Source organism: Mobula birostris, chromosome 4 (assembly GCF_030028105.1).
Source record: "Mobula birostris isolate sMobBir1 chromosome 4, sMobBir1.hap1, whole genome shotgun sequence".
In the NCBI taxonomy this organism is placed as follows: Eukaryota; Metazoa; Chordata; class Chondrichthyes; order Myliobatiformes; family Myliobatidae; genus Mobula; species Mobula birostris.
In genome coordinates this window covers 97,429,931-97,454,291 of record NC_092373.1, presented here as the reverse complement: position 1 = coordinate 97,454,291, position 24,361 = coordinate 97,429,931, and the positions used below count along the sequence as shown (strand labels likewise).

At 45.6% G+C, this 24,361-nt stretch overlaps 1 protein-coding gene across 1 annotated transcript in view; it reads left to right on the top strand.

Moving 5' to 3' along the window:
• The first annotated feature begins 3,045 nt into the window (after positions 1 to 3,045).
• Positions 3,046 to 24,361, top strand: part of ryk (receptor like tyrosine kinase) — a 348,374-nt gene continuing 327,058 nt past the window's right edge. Inside the window, exon 1 of the mRNA XM_072255833.1 lies at positions 3,046 to 3,286. Coding sequence (XP_072111934.1) covers positions 3,151 to 3,286 — 136 coding nt within the window. The 5' untranslated portion in view covers positions 3,046 to 3,150. The remainder of the gene's footprint in view (positions 3,287 to 24,361) is intronic.

Here is a 24,361-nt window from a genome sequence, read left to right as displayed (position 1 = left end):
TGTGAGTGTCTGTGTGTGTTGTGTGTCTGTCTGTGTGATTGTGTGTATGTCTGTGTGTGGTGTGTGTGTCTGTGTCGGTCAGTATGTTTGTGTGTGTCAGTGTGGTGTGTGTGTGTGGGTGGTGCATGTGTGTATGTGTGTGTGTGTGTCTGTGTGTGGTGTGTGTCTGTGTGTGGTGTGTGTGTGTGTGTGTGTGTGTGTGTGTGTGTGTGTGTGTGTATGTGTGTGTGTTGGGGTGATCATTCCAGAATCCATTAATTATTGAAAGACTATTACTAATGTCGCCACAAGCTCTTCAGCCACCTCTTTCAGAAGCTAGGGCTGCAAACCAGCTGGTCTAGGAGATTTATCTACCTTCAAACCTCTCAGATTCCTAAGCATCTTCTCTCTTTTAATGGCAACTTTACTCTCTGCTGCCCCCTGGCACCCTCAAATTTCTGGCAAGCTGCTAGTGTCTTCCACAGTGAAGACTGATGCAAAATACTTATTCAGTACACCCACCTTGTTCCCCATTTCTAACTGTCCAACATCATTCTCCTGTGGACCGAAATCTAGTCTGTTTACATGTTCTATATCTGAAGAAATCTTTTCCATCCTCTTTAATATTATTGGTTTGCTTACCTTTGTATTCCATCTTTTCCTTCTTTATTACCTTTTTTAGTTGCCCTCTATTGTTTTTTTTAAGTCTTCCCAATCATTTAACTTCCCACTAATTTTTGCCATATTATATGCCTTCTCTTTGCCTTTTATGTTGCCTTTGACTTCTCCTGTCAGCCATGGTTGCATCATCCTGCCTTTAGACTATGTCTTCTTCTTTGAGATGTACAGTATCTATCCTGTACCTTCCAAATTGCTCCCAGGAACTCCAACCAATGCTGCTCTGTCAACATCCTTGTTAGTGTTCCCTTCCAATAATTTTAGTCAGCTCCTCGCTCATGCCTCTATAAGTCTATTTACTGCACTGTAATACTGATACACCTGACCTTAGCTTCTCCTTCTCAAATTGCAGGGTGAATTTTATCAGGTTTATGGAACGCTTGCTTTTATTTGTCAGGGCATTGGGTTCAAAAGTCAAGATGTCATGTTGCAAATTTGTAAAACTCTGGTTAGGCCGTATCTGGAGTATTGCGCATAGTTCTGGTTGCTCCAGCATAGGCTTTGGGGAGGGTGTAGAAGAGGTTTACCAGGATGCTCAAACACGAGGAATTCTGCAGATGCTGGGAATTCAAGCAACACATATCAAAGTTGCTGGTGAACGCAGCAGGCCAGGCAGCATCTCTAGGAAGAGGTACAGTTGACGTTTCAGGCCGAGACCCTGTTCACCAGCAACTTTGATGTGTGTTACCAGGATGTTGCCTGGTTTAGAGGTTCTCTGCACCAGTTTGTCAGCACACATTCATCTGCAAATCATCCTATTCTTACCCTCACGACACATGGCATGAACAGCAATCTAGAGATTACTACCCTAGAGGTCCTGTTTTTCAGCTTCCTACCTAGCTCCCTAAAATCCCTCTTTAGGACCTCCTCATCTTTCCTACCCATATCCATGCTGCCAATATGTATCAAGATTTCTGGGTGATCACCCTCCCCCTTTAGAATGTGTTGGACCAGTCTGAGATATCCCTGACCCTAGCACCTGGGAGGCAACATACCATCCAGATGTCTCTATTCTCTACTTCTTTAACTATGGAATCTCTTATCACTACCACAATCCTCTTCACCTCTGCTCTCTCTTCTGAGCCACAGTGTCAAGAGTCAGTCCCTTGGTATTGAATTGAATTGACTTTATTTCTTACATCCTCCACACGAAGAGTAAAAATCTTCACGTTACATCTCCATCTAAATGTGCAATATGCAATCATAGTAATTTATAACAAATAGAACAATCAATGAAATATAGAGTACACTCAAATCAGCATGAGTTCATCAGTATGATGACCTTGTGGAAGAAGCTGTCCCGGAGCCTGTTGGTCCGAGCTTTTATGCTGCGGTACTGCTTCCCGGATGGTAGCAGCTGGAATAGATTGTGCTTGGGTCCCCAATGATCCTTCAGGCCTTTTTTACACACCTGTCCTTGTAAATGTCCTGAACCATGGGAAGTTCACATCTACAAATGTGCTGGGCTGTCCACACCACTCCTGTGATTAAGGGAGGAACAGTTTTCACACCAGGCAATGATGCAGCCAGTCAGGATGCTCTCAATTGTGCCCCTGAAGAAAGTTCTTAGGATTTGGGAGTCCATACCCTCTCTACCCCAGATCCATTGATGCCTGTCTCCATTCCTCCTGTAATCCACAACCAGCTCATTTGCTTTGCAACATTGAGGGAGAGGTTGTTTTCTTGACACCACTGTGTCAGAGAGATGACTTCTTTCCTGTAGGCCACCTCGTTAACGTTTGAGATAAGGCTCAATGTAGTGTTGTCGGTAAATTCAATTTTCAGATTGGAGCTGTGGGTGGCAATACAGTCATGGGTATACAGGGAGTAATCCTCCTCAATAGTTTCCAAAGCGGTGTATTTCTAGCTGCTCATTTCCTTTCCCTCTCCTGCCACTCACCCAGTTACCTGCCTCCTGCTACCTAGGGTGACTACCTCCCTGTAGCTCCTATCTATCAGTTCCTCAGTCTCCTGTATGAGCTGAAGGTCATCAAGCCGCAGCTCCAGTTCTTTAACATTTATTGAGGAGCTGCAGCTCTGTGCACCTGGTTCATATGTGGTTATCGGGGGAGACTACCACCTTGTACTTATTCCTCCCTTCCCCCCACCTTCTTACTCTTACTTCTCATCTTTTTTTCAGGTCCTGATAAAGGGTCTTGGCCCGAAATGTCGGCTGGTTACTCTTTTCCATTGATACTGCCTGGCCTGCTGAGTTCCTTCAGCATTTTGTGTGTGATGGTTGGCTAAGTGCTAGAGAGAAAGCTAGGGAGGGGATAAGAGATTGAGTGAGTTAGGCTAGGGAGGAACTGGGTGACTGGGAGGTCAGAGCTCTGCAAGCGCCCCTGCCGCCGTGCGCGACCCCGTCCGGCCACGCGCGCTCGCGCCTGCGCCTAGCGATTGTGTGCCGGCCGGCCGTCCGCCATGCAGCAGAGCGGAGGTTAGGCGGTTCTACCGCTTGCGGAGTGCGCAGTTTGGCGGCTTTACCGCTGCGGAATGGCGGGCCGCGGCTGGACGTGCGGGATCGAGCAAGTGCTGTTGCTGCTCTGGAGCTGCTGCTTTGTCGTTGTCTATTCCGACGGCCCCGGGTTCAACCTCTACCTGAGCGTGGAAGAAATGCGAAGGCTGATTGGTGAGTGCGGGCCCCGAGCCTGCGAAGGAGGCCGCGCAGTCCTGAGTAGGAAGAAGTTGGGGAGCACAGGCGGGGAAAGAGCGGGGGTGTAAAGAACAGGTCTTTGGGAGAACTGTGTGAGGAGAAACATGAGGGGCAGGCGATGTTGGGATGTGTGGGAAAGAGAAAGGGGAATTGGTGGGATAATGGGCGAAGGGAGAGAAAAGAAGTGGGGAGAGGTCGTGGGTATTGACGGGTGGTGATCATGTGGAAGGAATAGGAAGGACATCACAGGAGTGGGCGGAGAGAACTGAGGTGAGATTGGTTACAGAACCAGTTGTGAGGAGAGAGTAATTGGTGGCGAGAGTCGGGTAGTTGTGTGTAAATGGGATAGCACAGGAGAGAGAAGAGGAGAGCGCGGAAGAGATGAGGTTTAAAACAGGTGTCGGCTGGTTAGCATAGAGAGGGTGTGGATGAGGACAACAAGTATGGGAGGGGTGAAGGAAGTAGTATGCGAGGGAGAGGACAGGATAAAACAGAAGTGAGTGGCTGAGGACTGGGGAGGACCCAAGTGGGTTTAGATTGGTGTGAGAATGGGGTATGGGTAAGGGAAAGGGAATGGTGTGGAGGTAGAATTAGGAGAGTAGGAGAGAATGTGGGAAGATACCAAGTTAGGGGATATTGGTTAGAGGTGGGAGTGAAGGGGGGAGAGAAATGAACTGGTGGTAAGAGATTGGGAGCTGAATGGAGAGAATGGGAATGTTGGGGGATTGGACCAGAACTAGGGGAAGAATGAAAGTTGAGAAGTGGTTGGAGAAGAGGGAGATAACAGAAGTGAGGGGAGAAAACGTGAGTGGGATAGATAAGGAATAGAGTGGGGGAGTGAGAAATAGAGAAAGAATGGGTGATGCACTGAGAAGTGCTTTACAGAAGGATGTGAGAGTGAAAGTTCATAGCTTCTTGAAATTGGAAAGCAAGCAGATTGCTAAAGGTGGCATATATAGTATTTGCCGCCTTCATTTGGGGTGTGAGTAGAAAAATCAAGAATTTATGTTGCAGCCTTATAGAACTTTCGGCAGGCTATATTCGTGTTCAGTTCTGGTCGTCTCATTACGGGAAGACTTTGGAAAGGGCATAGAAGACATTCACTGGGATGTTGTCGGGTTTAGAGAGTATTAGCCAGGATAGGTCAAACAAACTTGGATTGCTTTCTCAGGTGCATTGGAGACCATTGGGACACATGATTGAAATTTATAAAATTATGAGATGCATCAACAGGGTAGGTAGTCTTGTTCCCAGCATGTCAAATGCTGTAGATCACAGGGAATGTTTAAAGCTGATATTCAAAGCAAATTTTTATTTCGCAAAGAGTGATGGGTGCCTGGAATGTCCAGCCAGGGGTGGTGGGGCTGCAAATATAGTAAATTTTGAGAGGTATTTTGGGTAGATACATGAACAGCAGTGAATAGAGGAATATAGACCACATGCATTTTGAATTGGTGTCATGGTGAGAACAGACATTGTGGGCTGAAACAACTGTTCCTGTGCTGTACTGTGTGGAGGGGATGAGAGTGGCATAGGGACAGATGTCAGGAGTAAAAGATGGTAGGAGCAAACAAGAATGTGGAGAGTGTTGATGGGTAGGGTGAGATGGAAAAATGAAAGAAAGGGTTGGAGGGCGAGGCAGTGGGAAAAGGGGATAAAGGGGATTGGAGAGTGGAGAAAGCGTGATGTGGAATAAGGGAGAAGACGAGTTGAAGTAGGAGAGAGTGGGAACAGCATTGAGGGCGAAGCAGGGATAAGTTGAATTTGAGTTTTGGGTGGGAGGGGAAAATGGTGAGAAAAGAGATGCAGAGAGGGTGAGGGATTGGGCAGAATGTTGGGAGTGGGATGAGGAAATGAAGCTGTGAAGAGGCTGGAGTATTGGGAGGCAGGTAGGGAGCAAAGAGAGTAAAGGCAGTGTGAGTGGATCAAGGATGGGCAGAGAGAAAGGGGAAAGGGGTCGTGGGCAAATAGCACAGGAATGGGCCATTCAGCCCACAATGTGCTAAACCAGCTAAAGAGCAAATTGAAAACACCCAAACACTAATCTCTCCAACCTGTACAATGTCCATATTCCAATATTTTCCTTACATCTATGTGCCTATCCAAATATCTCATAAAAGCCTTTCATGTTTTCGCCTCTATCACCAGGCAGCACATTCTGGGCATCCATAACTTTTAAGTAAAAATCTTACCCTCACACCTCTCTTCAACCTAGCCCCTCACACCTTCAATGCATGCCCTCTGGTATTAGACATTTCAACCCTGGAAAACAGATAATCACTGTCCACTCTATCTATGTCTCTCATAATCTTATAATCATCTATCAGATCTCCCCTCAGCCTCCAGTGCTCCAGGGAAAACAGCCCAGGTTTATCCAGCCTCTTGTGATAGCACATCCCCTCTAAACCAGGCAACATCCTGGTAAACCTCCTCTACACGCTCTGCAAAGATTCAACATCCTTCCTATAGTGGGTTGACCAGAACTATATGCAATACTCCAGAAGCACACCCAAAATGCTGGTGAACGCAGCAGACCAGGCAGCATCTATTGGAAGAGGTACAGTCGACGTTTCGGGCCAGGACCTTTCATCAGGACTGACTGAAAGAAGAGATAGTAAGAAATTGAAAGTGGGACTCTGCAACCCCGTCTCCCTCAGATCCCATCGTCAGCTCCTGGGCCCTCAGAGGCTCCAACTTCCTCTCATCCCAACCCTCCCCTCTCCATTGACACCACCAGCCTCCCCCCTCCCCCCTCTGATCCCAGCTCTCCTCCATGCCGGGTCTTTACCATCCCCTCCGACCTTCAACTCTCTGAGGCAGAGCACTCTGTCCTCAGTAAGGGCCTCACCTTTGTCCCCCTTTACCCACACCTCAGCGAGTTCCATGTTCGCCATGACGCTGAACTCTTCTTCCGCCAGCTCTGTCTCCGAGCCCACTTCTTCGGCAATGACTCTCCCACCCCTACCGATGACCCCTTCTCCTGTCTTCAACCCTCCTCCTCTTCATGGACACCCCGGTCTGGCCTTCTGCCTGTTCTGGATCTCTTTATTGCTAACTGCCGACGGGACATCAGCCGTCTTGACTTCACCACACCTTGTTCCAATTCCAACCTTGCTCCTTCTGAACGCTCTGATCTCCACTCCCTCCGCACTAATCCTAACCTTACTATAAACCCCCCCGATAAGGTTATTGTAGTCTGGTGTACTGACCTTTACCTTGCCGAGGCACAGCGACAACTCGCGGGTACCTCCTCTTATTTACCCCTCGTTCATGACCCCACCAAGGAGCACCAGGCCATTGTCTCCCACACCATCACCAACCTTATCAGCTCAGGGTATCTCCCATCCACTGCTACCAACCTTATAGTTCCCACACCCCACACTTCCCGTTTCTACCTCCTACCCAAGATCCATAAATCTGCCTGACCAGGTAGATCCATTGTCTCAGCTTGCTCCTGACCCACCGAACTCATTTCTGCATATCTTGACACTATTTTTTCCCCCCTTGCTCAATCCTATGTTCTTGACACTTCTCATGCTCTGAATTTTTTCAATGATTTTAAGTTCCCTGGCCCCCACTGCTTTATTTTCACCATGGATGTCCAGTCCCTATATACCGCCATTCCCCACCACGAAGGTCTCAAAGCTCTCCACTTCTTTTTGGATTCCAGACCCAACCAGTTCCCCTGTACCACCACTTTCCTCCGTCTAGCGGTATTAGTCCTTACTCTTAGTAATTTCTTCTTTGGCTCCTCCCACTTCCTCCAAACTAAAGGTGTAGCCATGGGCACCCGTATGGGTCCCAGCAATGCCTGCCTTTTTGTTGGCTTTGTGGAACAATCCATGTTCCAATCCTATACTGGTATCTGTCCCCCACTTTTCCTTCGCAACATCAACAACTGCATTGGTACTGCTTCCTGCACACAGGAAGCATGGATTGGGACAGGTTGTTCTCAGGCAAAGATGTAATCGGTAGGTGGGAAGCCTTCAAAGGAGAAATTTTGAGAGTGCAGAGTTTGTATGTTCCTGTCAGGATTAAAGGCAAAGTGAATAGGAATAAGGAACCTTGGTTTTCAAGGGATATTGCAACTCTGATAAAGAAGAAGAGGGAGTTGTATGAAATGTATAGGAAACAGGGAGTAAATCAGGTGCTTGAGAAGTATAAGAAGTGCAAGAAAATACTGAAGAAAGTAATCAGGAGGGCTAAAAGAAGACATGAGGTTGCCTTGGCAGTCAAAGGGAAGGATAATCCAAAGAGCTTTTACAGGTATATTAAGAGTAAAAGGATAGTAAGGGATAAAATTGGTCCTCTTGAAGATCAGTGTGGTCGGCTATGTGCGGAGCCAGAGGAAATGGGGGAGATCTTAAATAGGTTATTTGCATCTGTATTTACTAAGGAAACTGACATAAAGTCTATGGAATTAAGGGAATCGAGTAGTGAGGCCATGGAAACTGTACAGATTGAAAGGGAAGAGGTGCTTGCTGTCTTGAGGAAAATTAAAGTGGATAAATCCCCGGGACCTGACAGGGTGTTCCCTCGGACCTTGAAGGAGACTGGTGTTGAAATTGCAGGGGCCCTGGCAGAAATATTTAAAATGTCGCTGTCTACGGGTGGGGTGCCGGAGGATTGGAGAGTGGCTCATGTTGTTCCGTTGTTTAAAAAAGGATCGAAAAGTAATCCGGGAAATTATAGGCCGGTAAGTTTAACGTCGGTAGTAGTTAAGTTATTGGAGGGAGTACTAAGAGACAGAATCTACAAGCATTTGGATAGATAGGGACTTATTAGGGAGAGTCAATGTGGCTTTGTGCGTGGTAGGTCATGTTTGACCAATCTATTGGAGTTTTTCGAGGAGGTTACCAGGAAAGTGGATGAAGGGAAGGCAGTGGATATTGTCTACATGGACTTCAGTAAGGCCTTTGACAAGGTCCTGCATGGGAGGTTAGTTAAGAAAATTCAGTTAGTTAGCTAGGTACACATGGAGAGGTGGTAAATTGGATTAGACATTGGCTCAATGGAAGAAGCCAAAGAGTGGTAGTAGAGAATTGCTTCTCCAAGTGGAGGCCTGTGACAGTGGTGTGCCACAGGGATCAGTGCTGGGTCCATTGTTATTTGTCATCTATATCAATGATCTGGATGATAATGTGGTAAACTGGATCAGCAAACTTGCTGATGATACAAAGATTGGAGGTGTAGTAGACAGTGAGGAAGGTTTTCAGAGCCTGCAGAGGGGCTTGGACCAGCTGGAAAAATGGGCTGAAAAATGGCAGATGGAGTTTAATACAGACAAGTGTGAGGTATTGCACATTGGAAGGACAAACCAAGGTAGAACATATAGGGTTAATGGTAAGGCACTGAGGAGTGCAGTAGAACAGAGGGATCTGGGAATACAGATACAAAATTCCCTAAAAGTGGCATCACAGGTAGATAGGGTCGTAAAGAGAGCTTTTGGTACATTGGCCTTTATTAATCAAAGTATTGAGTATAAGAGCTGGAATGTTATGATGAGGTTGTATAAGGCATTGGTGAGGCCGAATCTGGAGTATTGTGTTCAGTTTTGGTCACCAAATTACAGGAAGGATATAAATAAGGTTGAGAGAGTGCAGAGAAGGTTTACAAGGATGTTGCCGGGACTTGACAAACTGAGTTACAGAGAAAGGTTGAATAGGTTAGGACTTTATTCCCTGGAGCGTAGAAGAATGAGGGGAGATTTGATAGAGGTATATAAAATTATGATGGGTATAGATAGAGTGAATGCAAACAGGTTTTTTCCACTGGGGCAAGGGGAGAAAGAAACCAGAGGACATGGGTTAAGGGTGAGGGGGGAAAAGTTTAAAGGGAATATTAGGGTGGGGGCTTCTTCACACAGAGAATGGTGGGAGTATGGAATGAGCTGCCAGATAAGGTGGTAAATGCGGGTTCTTTTTTAACATTTAAGAATAAATTGGACAGATACATGGATGGGAGGTGTATGGAGGGATATGGTCCGTGTGCAGGTCAGTGGGACTAGGCAGAAAATGGTTCGGCACAGCCAAGAAGGGCCAAAAGGCCTGTTTCTGTGCTGTAGTTTTCTATGGTTTCTACATGCTGAGCTCGTTGACTTCATTAACTTTGCCTCCATCTTTCACCAGCCCTCAAGTTTACCTGGTCCATTTCTGACACCTCCCATCCCTTTCTTGATCTTTCTGTCTCTATCTCTGGAGACAGCTTATCTACTGATGTCTACTATAAGCCTACAGACTCTCACAGCTACCTGGACTATTCCTCTTCCCACCCTGTCTCTTGCAAATATGCCTTCCCCTTCTCGCAATTCCTCTGTCTCCGCCGCATCTGCTCTCAGGATGAGGTTTTTCATTCCAGGGCGAAGGAGATGTCTTCCTTTTTTAAGGAAGGGGGCTTCCCTTCCTCCACCATCAACTTTGCTCTCAAATGCATCTCTCCCATTTCACGCACATCTGCTCTCACCCCATACTCCTGCCACCCCACTGTGGATAGGGTTCCCCTTGTCCTCACCTACCACCCCACCAGCCTCCGGGTCCAACATATAATTCTCCGTAACTTCCGCCACCTCCAACAGGATCCCACCACCTCCAACAGGATCCCACCACCAAACACATCTTTCACTCACAGCCCCCTTTCTGCTTTCCGCAGAGATCGCTCCCTACACGACTTCCATGTCCATTCATCCCCCCCATCCCTCCCCACCGATCTCCCTCCTGTCACTTATCCTTGTAAGCGGAACAAGTGCTACACATGCCCTTACACCTCCACCCTTACCACCATTCAGGGCCCCAGACAGTCCTTCCAGGTGAGGTGACACTTCACCTGGAGTCGGTTGGGGTGATATACTGCGTCCGGTGCTCCCGGTGCGGCCTTCTATATATTGGCTCAGGCTGGGAGACCGTTGCGTTTTGTCCGCCAGAGAAAGCAGGATCTCCCAGTGGCCACACATTTTAATTTCACGTCCCATTCCCATTCTGATATGTCTATCCACGGCCTTCTCTGCTGTCAAGATGAAGCCACACTTAGGTTAGAGGAACAACACCTTATATTCCGTCTGGGTAGCCTCCATCCTGATGGCATGAACATTGACTTCTCTAACTTCCGTTAATGCCCCTCCTTCCCTTCTTACTCTATCCCTTATTTATTTATTTATTTATTTATTTAAATTTCCCTTTTTTTCTCTCTCTATTCTTCCTCTGTCCCTGTCACTGTAACTCCCTGCCTGCTCTCCATCTTCCTCTGGGCTCTCCTCCCCCTTTCTTTCTCCCTGGGCTTCGCCTCCCATGATCCTCTCCCTTCTCCAGCCTTTTGCCAATCAACTTTCCAGCTCTTAGCTCCATTCCCCCCTCCACCCCCAAGTCTTCTCCTATCATTTTGGATCTCCCCCTCCCCCTCCCCCTCCCACTTTCAAATCTCTTACTGTCTCTTCTTTCAGTTAGTCCTGACAAAGGGTCTCGACCCGAAACGTCGACCGTACCTCTTCCAGTGGATGCTGCCTGGCCTGCTGCATTCCACCAGCATTTTGGGTGTGTTGCTTGTGTAACGCTCAGTTGCTTGTGTAACGCTCAGCTATATTGGCTCGTATATGTCTAGGGGAAATCCTGCCCAGCACCGGCCTGAACGCTTCCCGCTGAGTCGGTTGCTGTACCACTGCCACCCAAATCAATCCCAAACATCAATCATCAGCCAGCACACACAGTACGTTTTACCAGGTACACTTTATAGATATTACTAAGTCTATGAAATTAATATAAGTTTGATACAGAAAAGGAAGTAATGGAAAAAAAAGGTGCCAGACTTATCAAAGTCCAAGTTCCTCGTGCACAAGTTGGAGCTCAGAAATTCCTGACGACCACCTGGATCCTGTCGACTCGCGGCTCGGGACCACCCGGACCCTGTCGACTCGCGGCTCGGGACCACCCGGACCCTGTCGACTCGCGGCTCGGGACCACCCGGACCCTGTCGACTCGCGGCTCGGGACCACCCGGACCCTGTCGACTCGCGGCTCGGGACCACCCGGACCCTGTCGACTCGCCCGGAGTGATCAACCGGAGCCTTTCCGCACGTCCACCGTCCTCTCCGTCTCTCCTCTGACTCCCCGCCAAAAACCCCCGTTCCCAGTCATATGAGACAGCATTATCACCGGAAGAACGATAACATGAATACCCATTGGCTAATAGCACCCTGCTGTCTGTATTAACCCAAGCAAATGTCCAGGGAGAGACTTCCTCAGCATTTAACATAACATGGAAGCCATTTTAATCCACATAAGCAGCAATTTAAAAGGTTAACATAACAAAGAAACCATCTTAAATTTAAGATACAAAAAAAAGGAGACCCCGTACACTTGAATTTCCAGCATCTGCAGATTTCCTCATGTTTGCAATACTCCAGATGTGGCTTAACCAGAGGTTTTAAAAAGTTGTAACATAACCTCTTGACTTTTGAATTCAGTGCCTTGACTATTAAAAGCAAGCATTCCATAAGCCTTTGTAACCATTTATCGACCTGTGTGGCCACTTTTCAAGGAGCTATGAACTCTATGCTCTGCAGCACTGTTAAGGATCCTGCTATTAACAGTGTCAGTGTACTGTCTCCTTGCATTTGCCCTACCAAGGTGCAACCTCTTACATTTATCTGTGTTAAACTCTATCTGCCATTCTCAGCCTATATCTGCAACTGATCTATGTCATACTGTATTCAAGGATTTCAAAGGTACAATTTAATGTTAGAGAAATGTATACAATATACATCCTGAAATGCTTTTTCTTTGCAACTATCTTCGAAAACAGAGGAGTGCCCCAAAGAATGAATGACAGTTAAATGTTAGAACCCTGAAGTCTCCCCCAGCTCCCCTCCCTCCTGTGCGGAAGCAACAATTCTGCCCCCCCCCGGCAAAAAAAAGCATCGGCACCCACCACTGAGCACTCAAGCTTGAGCAAAGCAATAGAAATGACACAGACTTGCAGTTACCCCAAAGATTTCACGTTTCACCTGGTATTTGGCATACCACAGGCTCTCTCTCTCCCTAATAAGGGAGAAAGAGGTGTCTCCATTTTCCCAGCGAGCAGGGGAAACGTAACAAACAACTCGCTGGTTTACGATGTTAAAAGACCGCTACATTGCTTTTGTCGAGCTCTGTGCCCAGAACTCTGGGCACACAACTGCAGATATTCCAACTCCCCTGATGACACACGTGTCTCCTGTCGTGACACTAACCCTCGATGCGCCTGTCTCCAGAACCCCAAGGTCCTAGGCTTCCAAATCTGAGCCGAACTCTTGGGCCGAGCCCTTGGCATGCTGAACCACAATGGCCAGTTATGATACCCCGAGAGTGGGTCCCATTTCCGCAAAGAACCATTGTCAGCGTGTAACTCCAGGTCAGGGTCTTCAAAAGAACCCTGAAAGGGAAAAATAAAGATATTAAAGATTGAAGTAAAGCTGTTTCGGAAGATGCAAGCAAAGGAGTCGCCATTTGGTGTCCTGATCACTCTGCTCCACCTTCTTTACCAATTTTCTACGCTATCCACAATTCCACCAATCTTGGTATCATCCACAAACAATAACCCACCCATTTTTATTTTCATTTAGGTCATTTATATACATCACAAATAACAGAAGTCCCAGCACAGATCCCTGAGGAAATGCACTAATTACAGACCTCCAGCTCGATTAAGTTCCTTCAACCACTACCCTCTGTCTTCTATGTGTAAGGCAGTTCTGAATCCAAGCAGCCATTTCACTCCAGATCCCATGCATCTTAATCTTTTGGATTAGCCTCCCATGAGGGACTTTGTCAAACACCTACTAAAATCCATACAGACAAAACCCACTGCCATGATTTTATCAATCAATCAATCTCGTCATCTTTTCAAAAAATTCTATCAGTTTTCTAACACTCAAGGTAGATTGGAGGAGGATACTGGTGGGATTGACAGCAGAGCAGAGGTGGCTGAAGTTTCTGGGAATAGTTCCAACAAAAGGTAACTAAAAAGCTATAAGAAGGGAAAAGATGAAATATGAGGGCAAACTAGCCAATAATATAGAGCAGGATACTAGAAGTTTTGTCAGGTATATAAAGATTAAAAGAGAGGTGAGAGTTGATATTGGACTTCTTGGAAAATGATATTGGCAAGGTAGTAATGGGGTACAAAGAAATAGCAGATGAATCTTATGAGTATTTTGCATCTGTCTTCACTGTGGAAGACACCAGCAGTATGCCAGAGGACCTTGAGTGTCAGGAGCAGGAGTGAGGCCATTGCTATTACAAAGGAAAAAGTGCTGGGCAAACTCAAAGGTCTTGAGGTGGATAAGTCATCTGGACCAGATAGACTACATCCCAGGGTCCTGAGAGGTTGCTGAAGAGATAACGGATGCATTGGTCATGATCCTTCAATAATCACTTGATTCTGGCATGGTGCCAGAGGACTGGAAGATTATAAATATCACTCCACTCTTTAAGAGGGGAGGAAGACAAAAGAAAGGAAATTATAGGCCAGTTAGCCTAACATCAGTGGTTGGAAAAGTCTATTGTAACCCCCACTGGTCAGCCTCGGTCGCTCAGCTCGCTGTCATCTAGGGAAATAGCCCTCGGCCCTGCCAACTGGGTAATTAGTTTGTGTGTATGCTGTGTGTGTACTCCACCACGCCCAAATAACAGACGATACACCAGATACAATTAAATGATTTACAGTTTATAGATATTACTGGAACTATATAATTAATAGAGAATAAAACATCAAAGGAAAATAAAAGGCGCCACACTTATCAAAGTTCAATCTCTTCGTGCACAAACAGTTGGAGCTCAGGACCCCCCTCCTTCACCCTGTGACCCCTCGGACCACCTCAACCTGCCACCTGGGACCAACTACGGTGGTCGGCCAGACGCTCCACACGAGTCTGTCTCCGTCTCCTCTCCTCGCCGAACACCCTGGACCTCGGACCCCGGCTCAGGGTCCGACCCTGTCAGCGGACTCGCAGCACCTGGTCCATCCTCTGTCTCTCTCTCCCGCCTTCTCTCCAGAACCCGCGCATACAATATCTTACAGACACACTGAAAGCATAACAACTATCCCAATTGGTTCATTTGTCCTCTTATCAATAGATAATCCAAAACAAACTGCTAGCAGGAGGACTTTCTCAGCAGTTAACATAACAAAGAAGCCATTTTAATTAGACTACGCCGTGACATAAAAAAAAGAAACCTCTTACACTATTAATAAGGATGAGGTTTCAGGGTACTTGGAGACTAATGATAAAATAAGTCAAAGTCAGCGTGGTTTCTGTGAAGGGAAATCTTGCATGACAAATCTGTTAGAGTTCTTTGAGGAAGTAACCGGCAGGGTTGACAAAGGAGAGGCAGTGAATGTCATTTGCTTGGATTTTCAGAAGGCATTTCAAAACGTGCCACACTTGAGGCTGCTTAACAAGATAAAATATATGGTGTTACAGGAAATATACTGACATGGATAGAGGAGTGGCTGACAGGCAGAATGCAGTGAGTGTGAATAAAGCGGTCCTTTTCTGGTTGGCTGCCAGTGACTAGTGGTGTTCCTCAGGGGTCAGTATTGGGACCGCTACTTTTCACATTGTTTGTCAATGATTTAGTGGAATTGATGGCTTTGTGGCAAAATTTGTGGATGATATGAGGATAGGTGGAGGGGTAGGTGCTGCTGAGGAAGCAATGAGATTGTAGTAGGACTTAACAAATTGTAAGAACGGGCAAAGCAGTGACAGATAGTGTTGAGTAAAGTATGATAATGCATTTTGGTAAAAAGAATAATAGTCATAGTCATACTTTATTGATCCCGGGGGAAATTGGTTTTCGTTACAGTTGCACCATAAATAATAAATAGTAATAAAACCATAAATAGTTAAATAGTAATATGTAAAATAGTAATAGTGCAGACTGTTATCTCAATGTGGAGAAAATTCAAACATCAGAGGTGGAAGGGGACTTGGGAGTCCTCGTGCAAGACTCCCAGAAAATTAATTTACAAGTTGAGTTTGTGGTAAGAAGACAAATACAATGTTGGCATCTATTTCAAGGGGAATAGAATATAAAAACAAGGAGATATTGCTGAGGCTTTATAAGACATTGGTCAGGCTGCACTGGAGTATTGTCAACAGTTTCAGGCCCCTTATCTCAGAAAAGATGTTTTATCATTGGAGAGAGTCCAGAGGAGGTTCATGAGGATGATTTTGGGAATGAAGGGGTTAACATATGAGTAGCTATTGGCCTATACTCACTGGAATTTAGAAGAATGCGTGGGGATATCATTGAAACATACCAAATGTTGAAAAGATTAGATAAGATGGATGTGGAGAGGATGTTTCCTGTGTTGGGAGTATCCAGAACTACACCCTCAAAATTGATGGACGGCCTTTTAGAGGTGAGGGGGAGATTTTTTTTTAGCTGGAGTGTACTGAATTGTGGAATGCTCTGCCACAAACTGCGGTGGAGGCCAAGTCCGTGGGTACATTTAAAGTGGAATTTGTTAGTTCCCCCGATTGGTCAGGGCATCAAAGCATATGGCAGAGGCAGGTGTATGGGGTTGAATGGGTACCGGGATCAGCCGTGATGAAATGGCGGAGCAGGCTCGATGGGCTGAATGGCCTAATTCTGCTCCTGTGTCTTATGGACACGACCTGACCCGCATGAAGCCATGCTGGCTCTTCCTGGGTTTCCAAATTCTCATATATCCTATCCCTAAGCAGTTTCTGCAGCAGTTTCCCTATAACTGATGTGAGACTCACCAAACTATAGTTCCCAGGATTTTCCCTTGTTCCCTTCTTACAACATCAGCCACTCGCCTGTGCCTAGAAGAGGATACGAAGATACTGGTTAAGGTCTCAGCAATGTTGTCTGTTGCCTCCTTCAGTAATCTGGGGTAAACCCCTTCAGGCCCTCTGGCCATCCACTTGAATACTCATAAGCAGGCCCAACACTTCCTCCTCCTTGACCTCTAATTGCCATAATACTCAACACTGCTATCTTGGTCCTCCATATCCTTCTCCCTGGTAAATACAAGGTACTCATTAAGTACCTCACTCACCTTCTCTGCATCCAAACAAAATGTCCCCCACCCCCCTTTATCCTTGAGTGGTCCCACCTTTCCCTGGTTATCCTCTTGCTCTTGATGAATGTATAAAATGCCTTGGGTTTCACCTTAATCCTACTTGCCAAGGACTTTTCATGGTGCCTCCTGGCTTTCCTAATTCCCTTTAGTTCTCATCTGGCTTATTTATAGTCCTTGTGTGCTTTGTTTGATCATAACTTATGAAGCTTTACATTCTTTTCCTTTTTCTTCAAGACTAAATTCATTACCTCTCTGTTCAATTGATCTTTAAACACCCTCCACATGTCTGCTGTGGACTTGTCAGAGAAAATGTGTTCCCAATTAACTCAGCTAAGAGCCTGCTGAATGCTCTCATAATTTGCCCGATTCCAATTTAAAACTCTCCTGAAAGAACTGTACCTATCCAGAGTTGTGGTTCTGTTTCCTGACTGCTCACCTGGTCAGTCACCTGGCCAGGGTTATTACTCGACACCAGGTCCATTACTGCTCCTCCACTCGTTGGACTGTCCACATATTGTTTTAAGAGACCTGGATACACTTAACAAATGTTAGCCTGACATCAGTGGTTGGGAAGTTGTTGGAATCAATTGTTAGGGATGAGATTACGGCGTACCTGGAGGCACATGACAAGATAGGCCAAAGCCTGCATGGTTTCCTGAAAGGAAGATCCTGCCTGACAAACCTACTGCAATTCTTTGAGGAAATTACGAGCAAGGTACACAAAGGAGATGCAGTAGACGTGGTGTACTTGGATTTTCAGAAGGCTTTTGGCACATGAGGCTGCTTAGCAAAATAAGAGCTCATGGAATTACAGGGAAGTTACTAGCGTTGGTGGAACATTGGTTGGTTGGCAGAAAGCAGAGAGTGGGAATAAAGGGATCCTATTCTGGCTGGCTGCCGGTTACCAGTGGAGTTCCACAGGGGTCGGTGTTGGGACCGTTACTTTTTACGATGTACAGTTGAAGTCAGAGGTTTACATACACCTTAGCCAAATACATTTAAACTCAGTTTTTCATGATTCCTGATATTTAATCTGAGAAAACATCCCTGTCTTAGGTCAGTTAGGATCACTACTTTATTTTAAGAATGTGAAATGTCAGAGTAGTAGTAGGGAGAATGATTTATTTCAGCTTTTATTTCTTTCATCACTTTCCCAGTGGGTCAGAACTTTACATACACTTTGTTAGTATTTGGTAGCATTGCCTTTAAACTGTTTAACTTGGGTCAAGCATTTTGGGTAGCCTTCCACAAGCTTCTCACAGTAAGTTGCTGGAATTTTGTTTCATTCCTCCAGACAGAACTGGTGTAACTGAGTCAAGTTTGTAGGCCTCCTTGCTCGCACATGCTCTTTCAGTTCTGCCCACAAATTTTCTACTGGATTGAGTTCAGGGCTTTGTGATGACCATTCCAATACCTTGACTTTGTTGTCCTTAAGCAATTTTGCCACAACTTTGGAGGTGTGCTTGGGGCCATTGTCCATTTGGAAGACCCATTTGCGACCGAGCTTTAACTTCCTGGCTGATGTCTTGAGATGTTGCTTCAATATATCCACATAATTTTCATTCCGCATGATGCCATCTATTTTGTGAAGTGCACCAGTCCCTCCTGCAGCAAAGCACCCCCGTAACATGATGCTGCCATCCCCATGCTGCACGGTTGGGATGGTGTTCTTCAGCTTGCAAGCCTCACTCTTTTTCCTCCAAACATACCGATGGTCATTATGGGCAAACAGTTCAATTTTTGTTTCATCAGACCAGAGGACATTTCTCCAAAAAGTAAGATCTTTGTCCCCATGTGCACTTGCAAACTGTAGTCTAGCTTTTTTATGGCGGTTTTGGAGCAGTGGCTTCTTCCTTGCTGAGCAGCCTTTCAGGTTATGTTGATATAGGACTTGTTTTAGTGTGGATATAGATTCTTGTCTACCTGTTTCCTCCAGCATCTTCACAAAGTCCTTTGCTGTTGTTCTGGGATTGATTTGCACTTTTCGCGCCAAAGTACGTTCATCTCTAGGAGACATGGTGTTTATACTTGCGTACTATTGTTTGTACAGATGAACATGGTACCTTCAGGCATTTGGAAATTGCTCCCAAGGATGAACCAGACTTGACATTATTTTCTGACCTTAACCCGATAGGAAATTTGTGGGCAGAACTGAGAAAGCATGTGCGAGCAAGGAGGCCTACAGACCTAACTCAGTTACACCAGTTCTGTCTGGAGGAATGAAACAAAATTCCAGCAACTTACTGTGAGAAGCTTGTGGAAGGCTATCCAAAACGTTTGACCCAAGTTAAACAATTTAAAGGCAATGCTACCAAATACTAACAAAGTGTATGTAGAGTTCTGACCCACTAGGAAAGTGATGAAAGAAATAAAAGCTGAAATAAATCGTTCTCTCTACTACTATTCTGACATTTCACATTCTTAAAATAAAGCAGTGATCCTAACTGACCTAAGACGGGATGTTTTCTAAGATTAAATGTCAGGAATTGTGAAAAACTGAGTTTAAATGTATTTGACTAAGGTGTATGTAAACTTCTGACTTCAACTATATGTCAGTGATTTGGACTATGGTATTAAGGGTTTTGTGGCTAAATTTGCCGATGATACAAAGATAGGTGGAGGAGCAGGCAGTGTTGAGGAAACAGAGAGCCTGCAGAGAGACTTAGTTTAGTTTAGAGGAATGGGCAAAGAAGTGGCAAATGAAATACAATGTTGGAAAGTGTATGGTCATGCACTTTGGTGGAAGAAATAAACGGACAGACTATTATCTAGATGGGAAGAGAATTCAAACTGCAGAGATGCAAAGGGACTTGGGAGTCTTTGTGCAAGATACCCTTAAGGTTAACCTCCAGGTTGAGTTGGTTGTGAAGAAGGTGAATGCAATGTTGGCATTCATTTCTGGAGGTATAGAATATAAGAGCGGGGATGTGATTTTGAGGCTCTATAAGGCACTCGTGAGACCACACTTGGAGTACTGTGTGCAGTTTTGGGCTCCTTATTTTAGAAAGGATATACTGACATTGGAGAGGGTTCAGAGAAGATTCATGAGAATGATTCCAGGAGTGAGAGTGTTACCGTATGAGGAACGTCTGGCAGCTCTTGGTGGGCTGTATTCCCTGGAGTTGAGGAGAATGAGGGGGGATCTCATAGAAACATTCCAAATGTTAAAAGGCCTGAACAGATTAGATATGGCAAAGTTATTTCCCATAGTAGGAGATTCTCGGATAAGAGACCTCAGGATTGAAGGATGTCCTTTTAGAACTGAGATGCAGAGAAATTACTTTAGTCAGAGGGTGGTAAATCTGTGGAATTGGTTGCCACGAGTGGCTGTGGAGGCCAAGTCATTGAGTGTATTTAAGGCAGAGATAGATAGGTTCTTGATTAGCCAGGGCATCAATGGCTGTGGGGTGAAAGCAGGGGAGTGGGGATGACTGGATGAAGTGGATCAGCCCATGATTGAATGGCGGAGCAGACTCATTGGGCTGAATAGCCTACTTCTGCTCCTAAATCCTAAATGGTCTTACCCCATCTAAACCCCTTGCACTAAGAAGGGCCTAGTTTATATTCAGGAAGTTGAAATTTCCCATGAAAACAACCCTATTTTCTCACACATTTCCTTAATCTGATTACGTATTTGTTCCTCAATCTCCCAGGGTCTGTAGTACAATCCCATCAGTGTGATTACACCCTTCCTGTTCCTGAGTTCTACCCAAATGGACTCAGTCTCTGAACCCTCCATTATGTATCCCCTGAATGCAGCTGTGAGATTGTCCCTGATTTGCAGTTCAACTCCCTAGGTGGGGTATATTCTGCCTGCAATTCTGAGACTATTGGTAGTTGGCATCGTATATTCTGCCTGAAATTCTGTGACTAGTGGTAGTAGGTGGAATATATGTTCTGCCTGGAATTCCATGACTAGTGGTATTTGGTGTCGTATATTTTCCCTGGAATTCTGTGACTAGTGGTAGTTGGCGTCATATATTCTGCCTAGAATTCTGTGACTAGTGGTAGTTGGTGTCATATACTCTGCCTGGAATTCTGTGACTAGTGGTAGTAGGTGGCGTATATTCTGCCTGGAATTCTGTGACTGGTGGTAGTTGGTGTTGTATATTCTGCTTGGAGGTCTGTGACTGGTGGTAGTTGGTGTTGTATATTCTGTCTGGAGGTCTGTGACTAGTGGTGTTAGGCAGTGATCTGTTCTGGGGCCCCTGTTTTGTAATTTTTATAAATGATTTGGATGAGGAAGTAGAGGGGAGTGTGGTAAATTTGCAGATGACTGACAGGTGTATAAGATGATGAGAGGCATTGATCGTGTGGATAGTCAGAGGCTTTTTCCCAGGGCTGAAATGGTTGCCACAAGAGGACACAGGTTTAAGGTGCTGGGGAGTAGGTAGAGAGGAGATGTCAGGGATAAGTTTTTTACGCAGAGAGTGGTGAGTGTGTGGAATGGGCTGCCACCATCGATCTCCTCCAAGCGTCGCCGACCTTTGGGCCCTCAGATCCCAGTCCACTCTGTCCAGTGGTCTACCAGCTCTCTCCACATGTGTCTTCCCTCTTCCTCTCTCCTCGACCAACGGCCTAACATGCATACCATGGTCCTGTTATCTCCAGCCATAACCCAAACATTGCTGCTACAGAGAACCCGTTACCTCAGCAGTGAACATTACAGAGAAGCTATTTCATTAGCCTTAGCAGTGAAATATTGCAGAGAAGCCATTACATTAGCAGTGAATCCTTATAGTGCGTTACAAGCGCATAAAAATGTCTTAAGCAGTTTCCTTTTGAGAACCATTTGACTTCTGTGTGCAATAGCAAGTGTTCAAATCATTCATAATTTTCAATACAAACTCTGAAAATAGTTGAGAATTGTGAGCCTGGGCTTTAAATTTTGTGTGTGTCTTTGATAACAGCATTTAGCCAATCACGAGGTTTTTTTTGCAACAAGATGCCTGAATTACATAATGAATGGTAAATATGTTAGGTACAGCTTTTTGCAAGAAAATAATAACCCCACAGTGGTGGTCTGTGAATGATGGAGCTTCATCGGTTGCACAAGTGAGATTGTTGGTGAGCAGAATGTACTTCTCTTTGGAAAAAGTGCATAAAAATCCTGAGAAATTGATTCCTCCTTTGTATCTGTTTCTAGTCCCCTTGCAAATAATAACTCTTGAGCCATGCTTTCATCGTTCATGAAGTGAACACAACCAAGAAGTAAGCAACACACACAAAATACTGGTGGAACGCAGCAGGCCAGACAGCATCCATAGGAAGAAGCATAGTTGACGTTTCGGGCCGAGACCCTTCGTCAGGACTAACTGAAAGAAGAGATAGAGATTTGGGAGGGGGAGGGGGAGATCCGAAATGATAGGAGAAAACAGGAGGGGGGAGGGATAGAGCTAAGAGCTGGAAAGTTGATTGGCAAAAGGGATACCAGGCTGGAGAAGGGAGAGGATCATGGGATGGGAGGCCTAGGGAGAAAGAAAGGGGGAGGGGAATGCCAGAGGAAGATGGAGAGCAAGCAAGAAGTTATTGTGAGAGGGACAAAGAGAGAAAGAAAAGGGAGAAAAATAATAAATAAATAAGGGATGGGGTAAGAATGGGAGGAGGGGCATTAACGGAAGTTAGAGAAGTCAGTGTTCATGCCATCAGGATGCTACCCAGATGGAATATAAGATGGTGTTCCTCCAAACTGAGTGTGGCTTCATCTTGACAGTAGAGGAGGCCATGGATGGACATATCAGAACGGGAATGGGACGTGGAATTAAAATGTGTGGCCACTGGGAGATCCTGCTTTCTTTGGCGGACAGAGCATAGGCGTTCAGCGAAATGGTCTCCCAGTTTGAGTCGCACCAATATAATAGAAGGCTGCACCGGGAGCACCGGACGCAATATAACACACCAGCCGACTCACAGGTGAAGTGTTGCCTCACCTGGAAGGACTGTCTGGGGCCCTGAATGATGGTGAGGGAGGAAGTGTAAGGGCATGTGTAGCATTTGTTCTGCTTACAAGGATATGTGCCAGGAGGGAGATCGGTGGGAAGGGATGGGGGGGACGAATTGACAAGGGAGTTGCATAGGGAGTGATCCCTGCGGAAAGCAGAAAGGGAGGGGAGGGAAAGATGTGCTTAGTGGTGGGATCCCGTTGGAGGTGGCCGAAGTTACGGAGAATTATATGTTGGACATGGAGGCTGGTGGGGTGGTAGGTGAGGGTAAGGGGAGCCCTATCCCTAGTGGGGTTGCGGGATGATGGGGTGAGAGCAGATGTGTGTGAAATGGGAGAGATGCGTTTGAGAGCAGAGTTGATGCTGGAGGAAGGGAAGCCCCTTTCTTTAAAAAAGGAAGACATTTCCTTCGTCCTGAAATGAAAGACCTCATCCTGAGAGCAGATGTGGTGGAGATGGAGGAATTGCGAGAAGGAGATGGCAGTTTTGCAAGAGACAGGGTGGGAAGAAGAATAGTCCAGGTAGCTGTGAGAGTCTGTATGCTTATAGTAGACGTTAGTAGACACGCTGTCTCCAGAGATAGAGACAGAAAGATCAAGAAAGGGGAGGGAGGTGTCGGAAATGGACCAGGTAAATTTGAGGGCAGGGTGAAAGTTGGAGGCAAAGTTAATGAAGTCAACGAGCTCAGCATGCATGCAGGAAGCAGCGCCAATGCAGTTGTCGATGTAGCGAAGGAAAAGTGGGGGACAGATACCAGTATAGGCTTGGAACATAGACTGTTCCACAAAGCCAACAAAAAAGGCAGGCATAGCTGGGACCCATAGGGGTGCCCATGGCTAAACCTATAGTTTGGAGGAAGTGGAAGGAGCCAAAGGAGAAATTATTAAGAGTAAGGACTAATTCCGCTAGACGGAGGAAAGTGGTAGTAGAGGAGAACTGGTTAGGTCTGGAATCCAGAAAGAAGTAAGAATTTGTTCCCTGGCAAAGTAGACTCAACTGCAGAAGAAAATTCTGTTGTCTGAAGTGTGTTGCACAGTGTGCCTTCTACATTCTCAGACATTTCATCTAATCATCTTTGAACAGAGCTGTGCTGAGCAGAATCACTTTAATTATTTCGTCTGGTGACTTCTGTAAAACTATTTCGCCCCACCCCACCCCCTGCTTACTGCTGGCAAAATCAGTTCTCAGGTTGTGTGGGGCTTTCCAGATTAGCAATGAACAATGAAATATTGTATGAAGCACACAAGCCATCACTGTTGTAAAGAGCTGGCAGACATGCTTTGAAATGTTTTCCATTTCTGAACGTTTTCATGAGTTGACTGAAAATAAGCCAAGTTCTTGTCTACTTTATCAGAGTGAGTATATCTCTTCAAATGTTCAAGGAGCCTAGAGGGTTTCATTCTCTCATTTGAAAAAAAGCTTGTTCACATAATAGACTGCTGTTATGCTGTTGGTCGCTGGTATAAATCCATGTTTCAAATACTCGACACTATACTGTCTACACTTTTTTTTTCATTTGGTTTGCTTCTGCCGTTTTTGTTATGGGTTAATGACAACAGTCAATCACTTATTGTTTAATTTCAACTTCAAGCATTGCGATCAATAAAGGGGAAAGTTATGATGGCATCATAGCTCAGGTAAAACTTGATTCTCTACCTGAAGGTACATAACATGGGACAACAATGCCTTGGTTGGGTCGTAAGCTAGAGAAATGCGGTCAAGATTATTCGAAAGGCATATTCTGAGCTTTACCGCATGGAATACCATGCCATGCCATCTAGTTGCATGCCATCTTGGACAATGTCTCCCATCCACTACATAATGTACTGGTTGGGCACAGGAGTACATTCAGCCAGAGACTCATTCCACTGAGATGCAACACAGACCGTCATAGGAAGTCATTCCTGCCTGTGGCCATCAAACTTTACAACTCCTCCCTTGGAGGGTCAGACACCCTGAGCCAATAGGTGGGTCCTGGACTTATTTCCTGGCATAATTTACATAGTACTATTTAATTATTTATGGCTTTA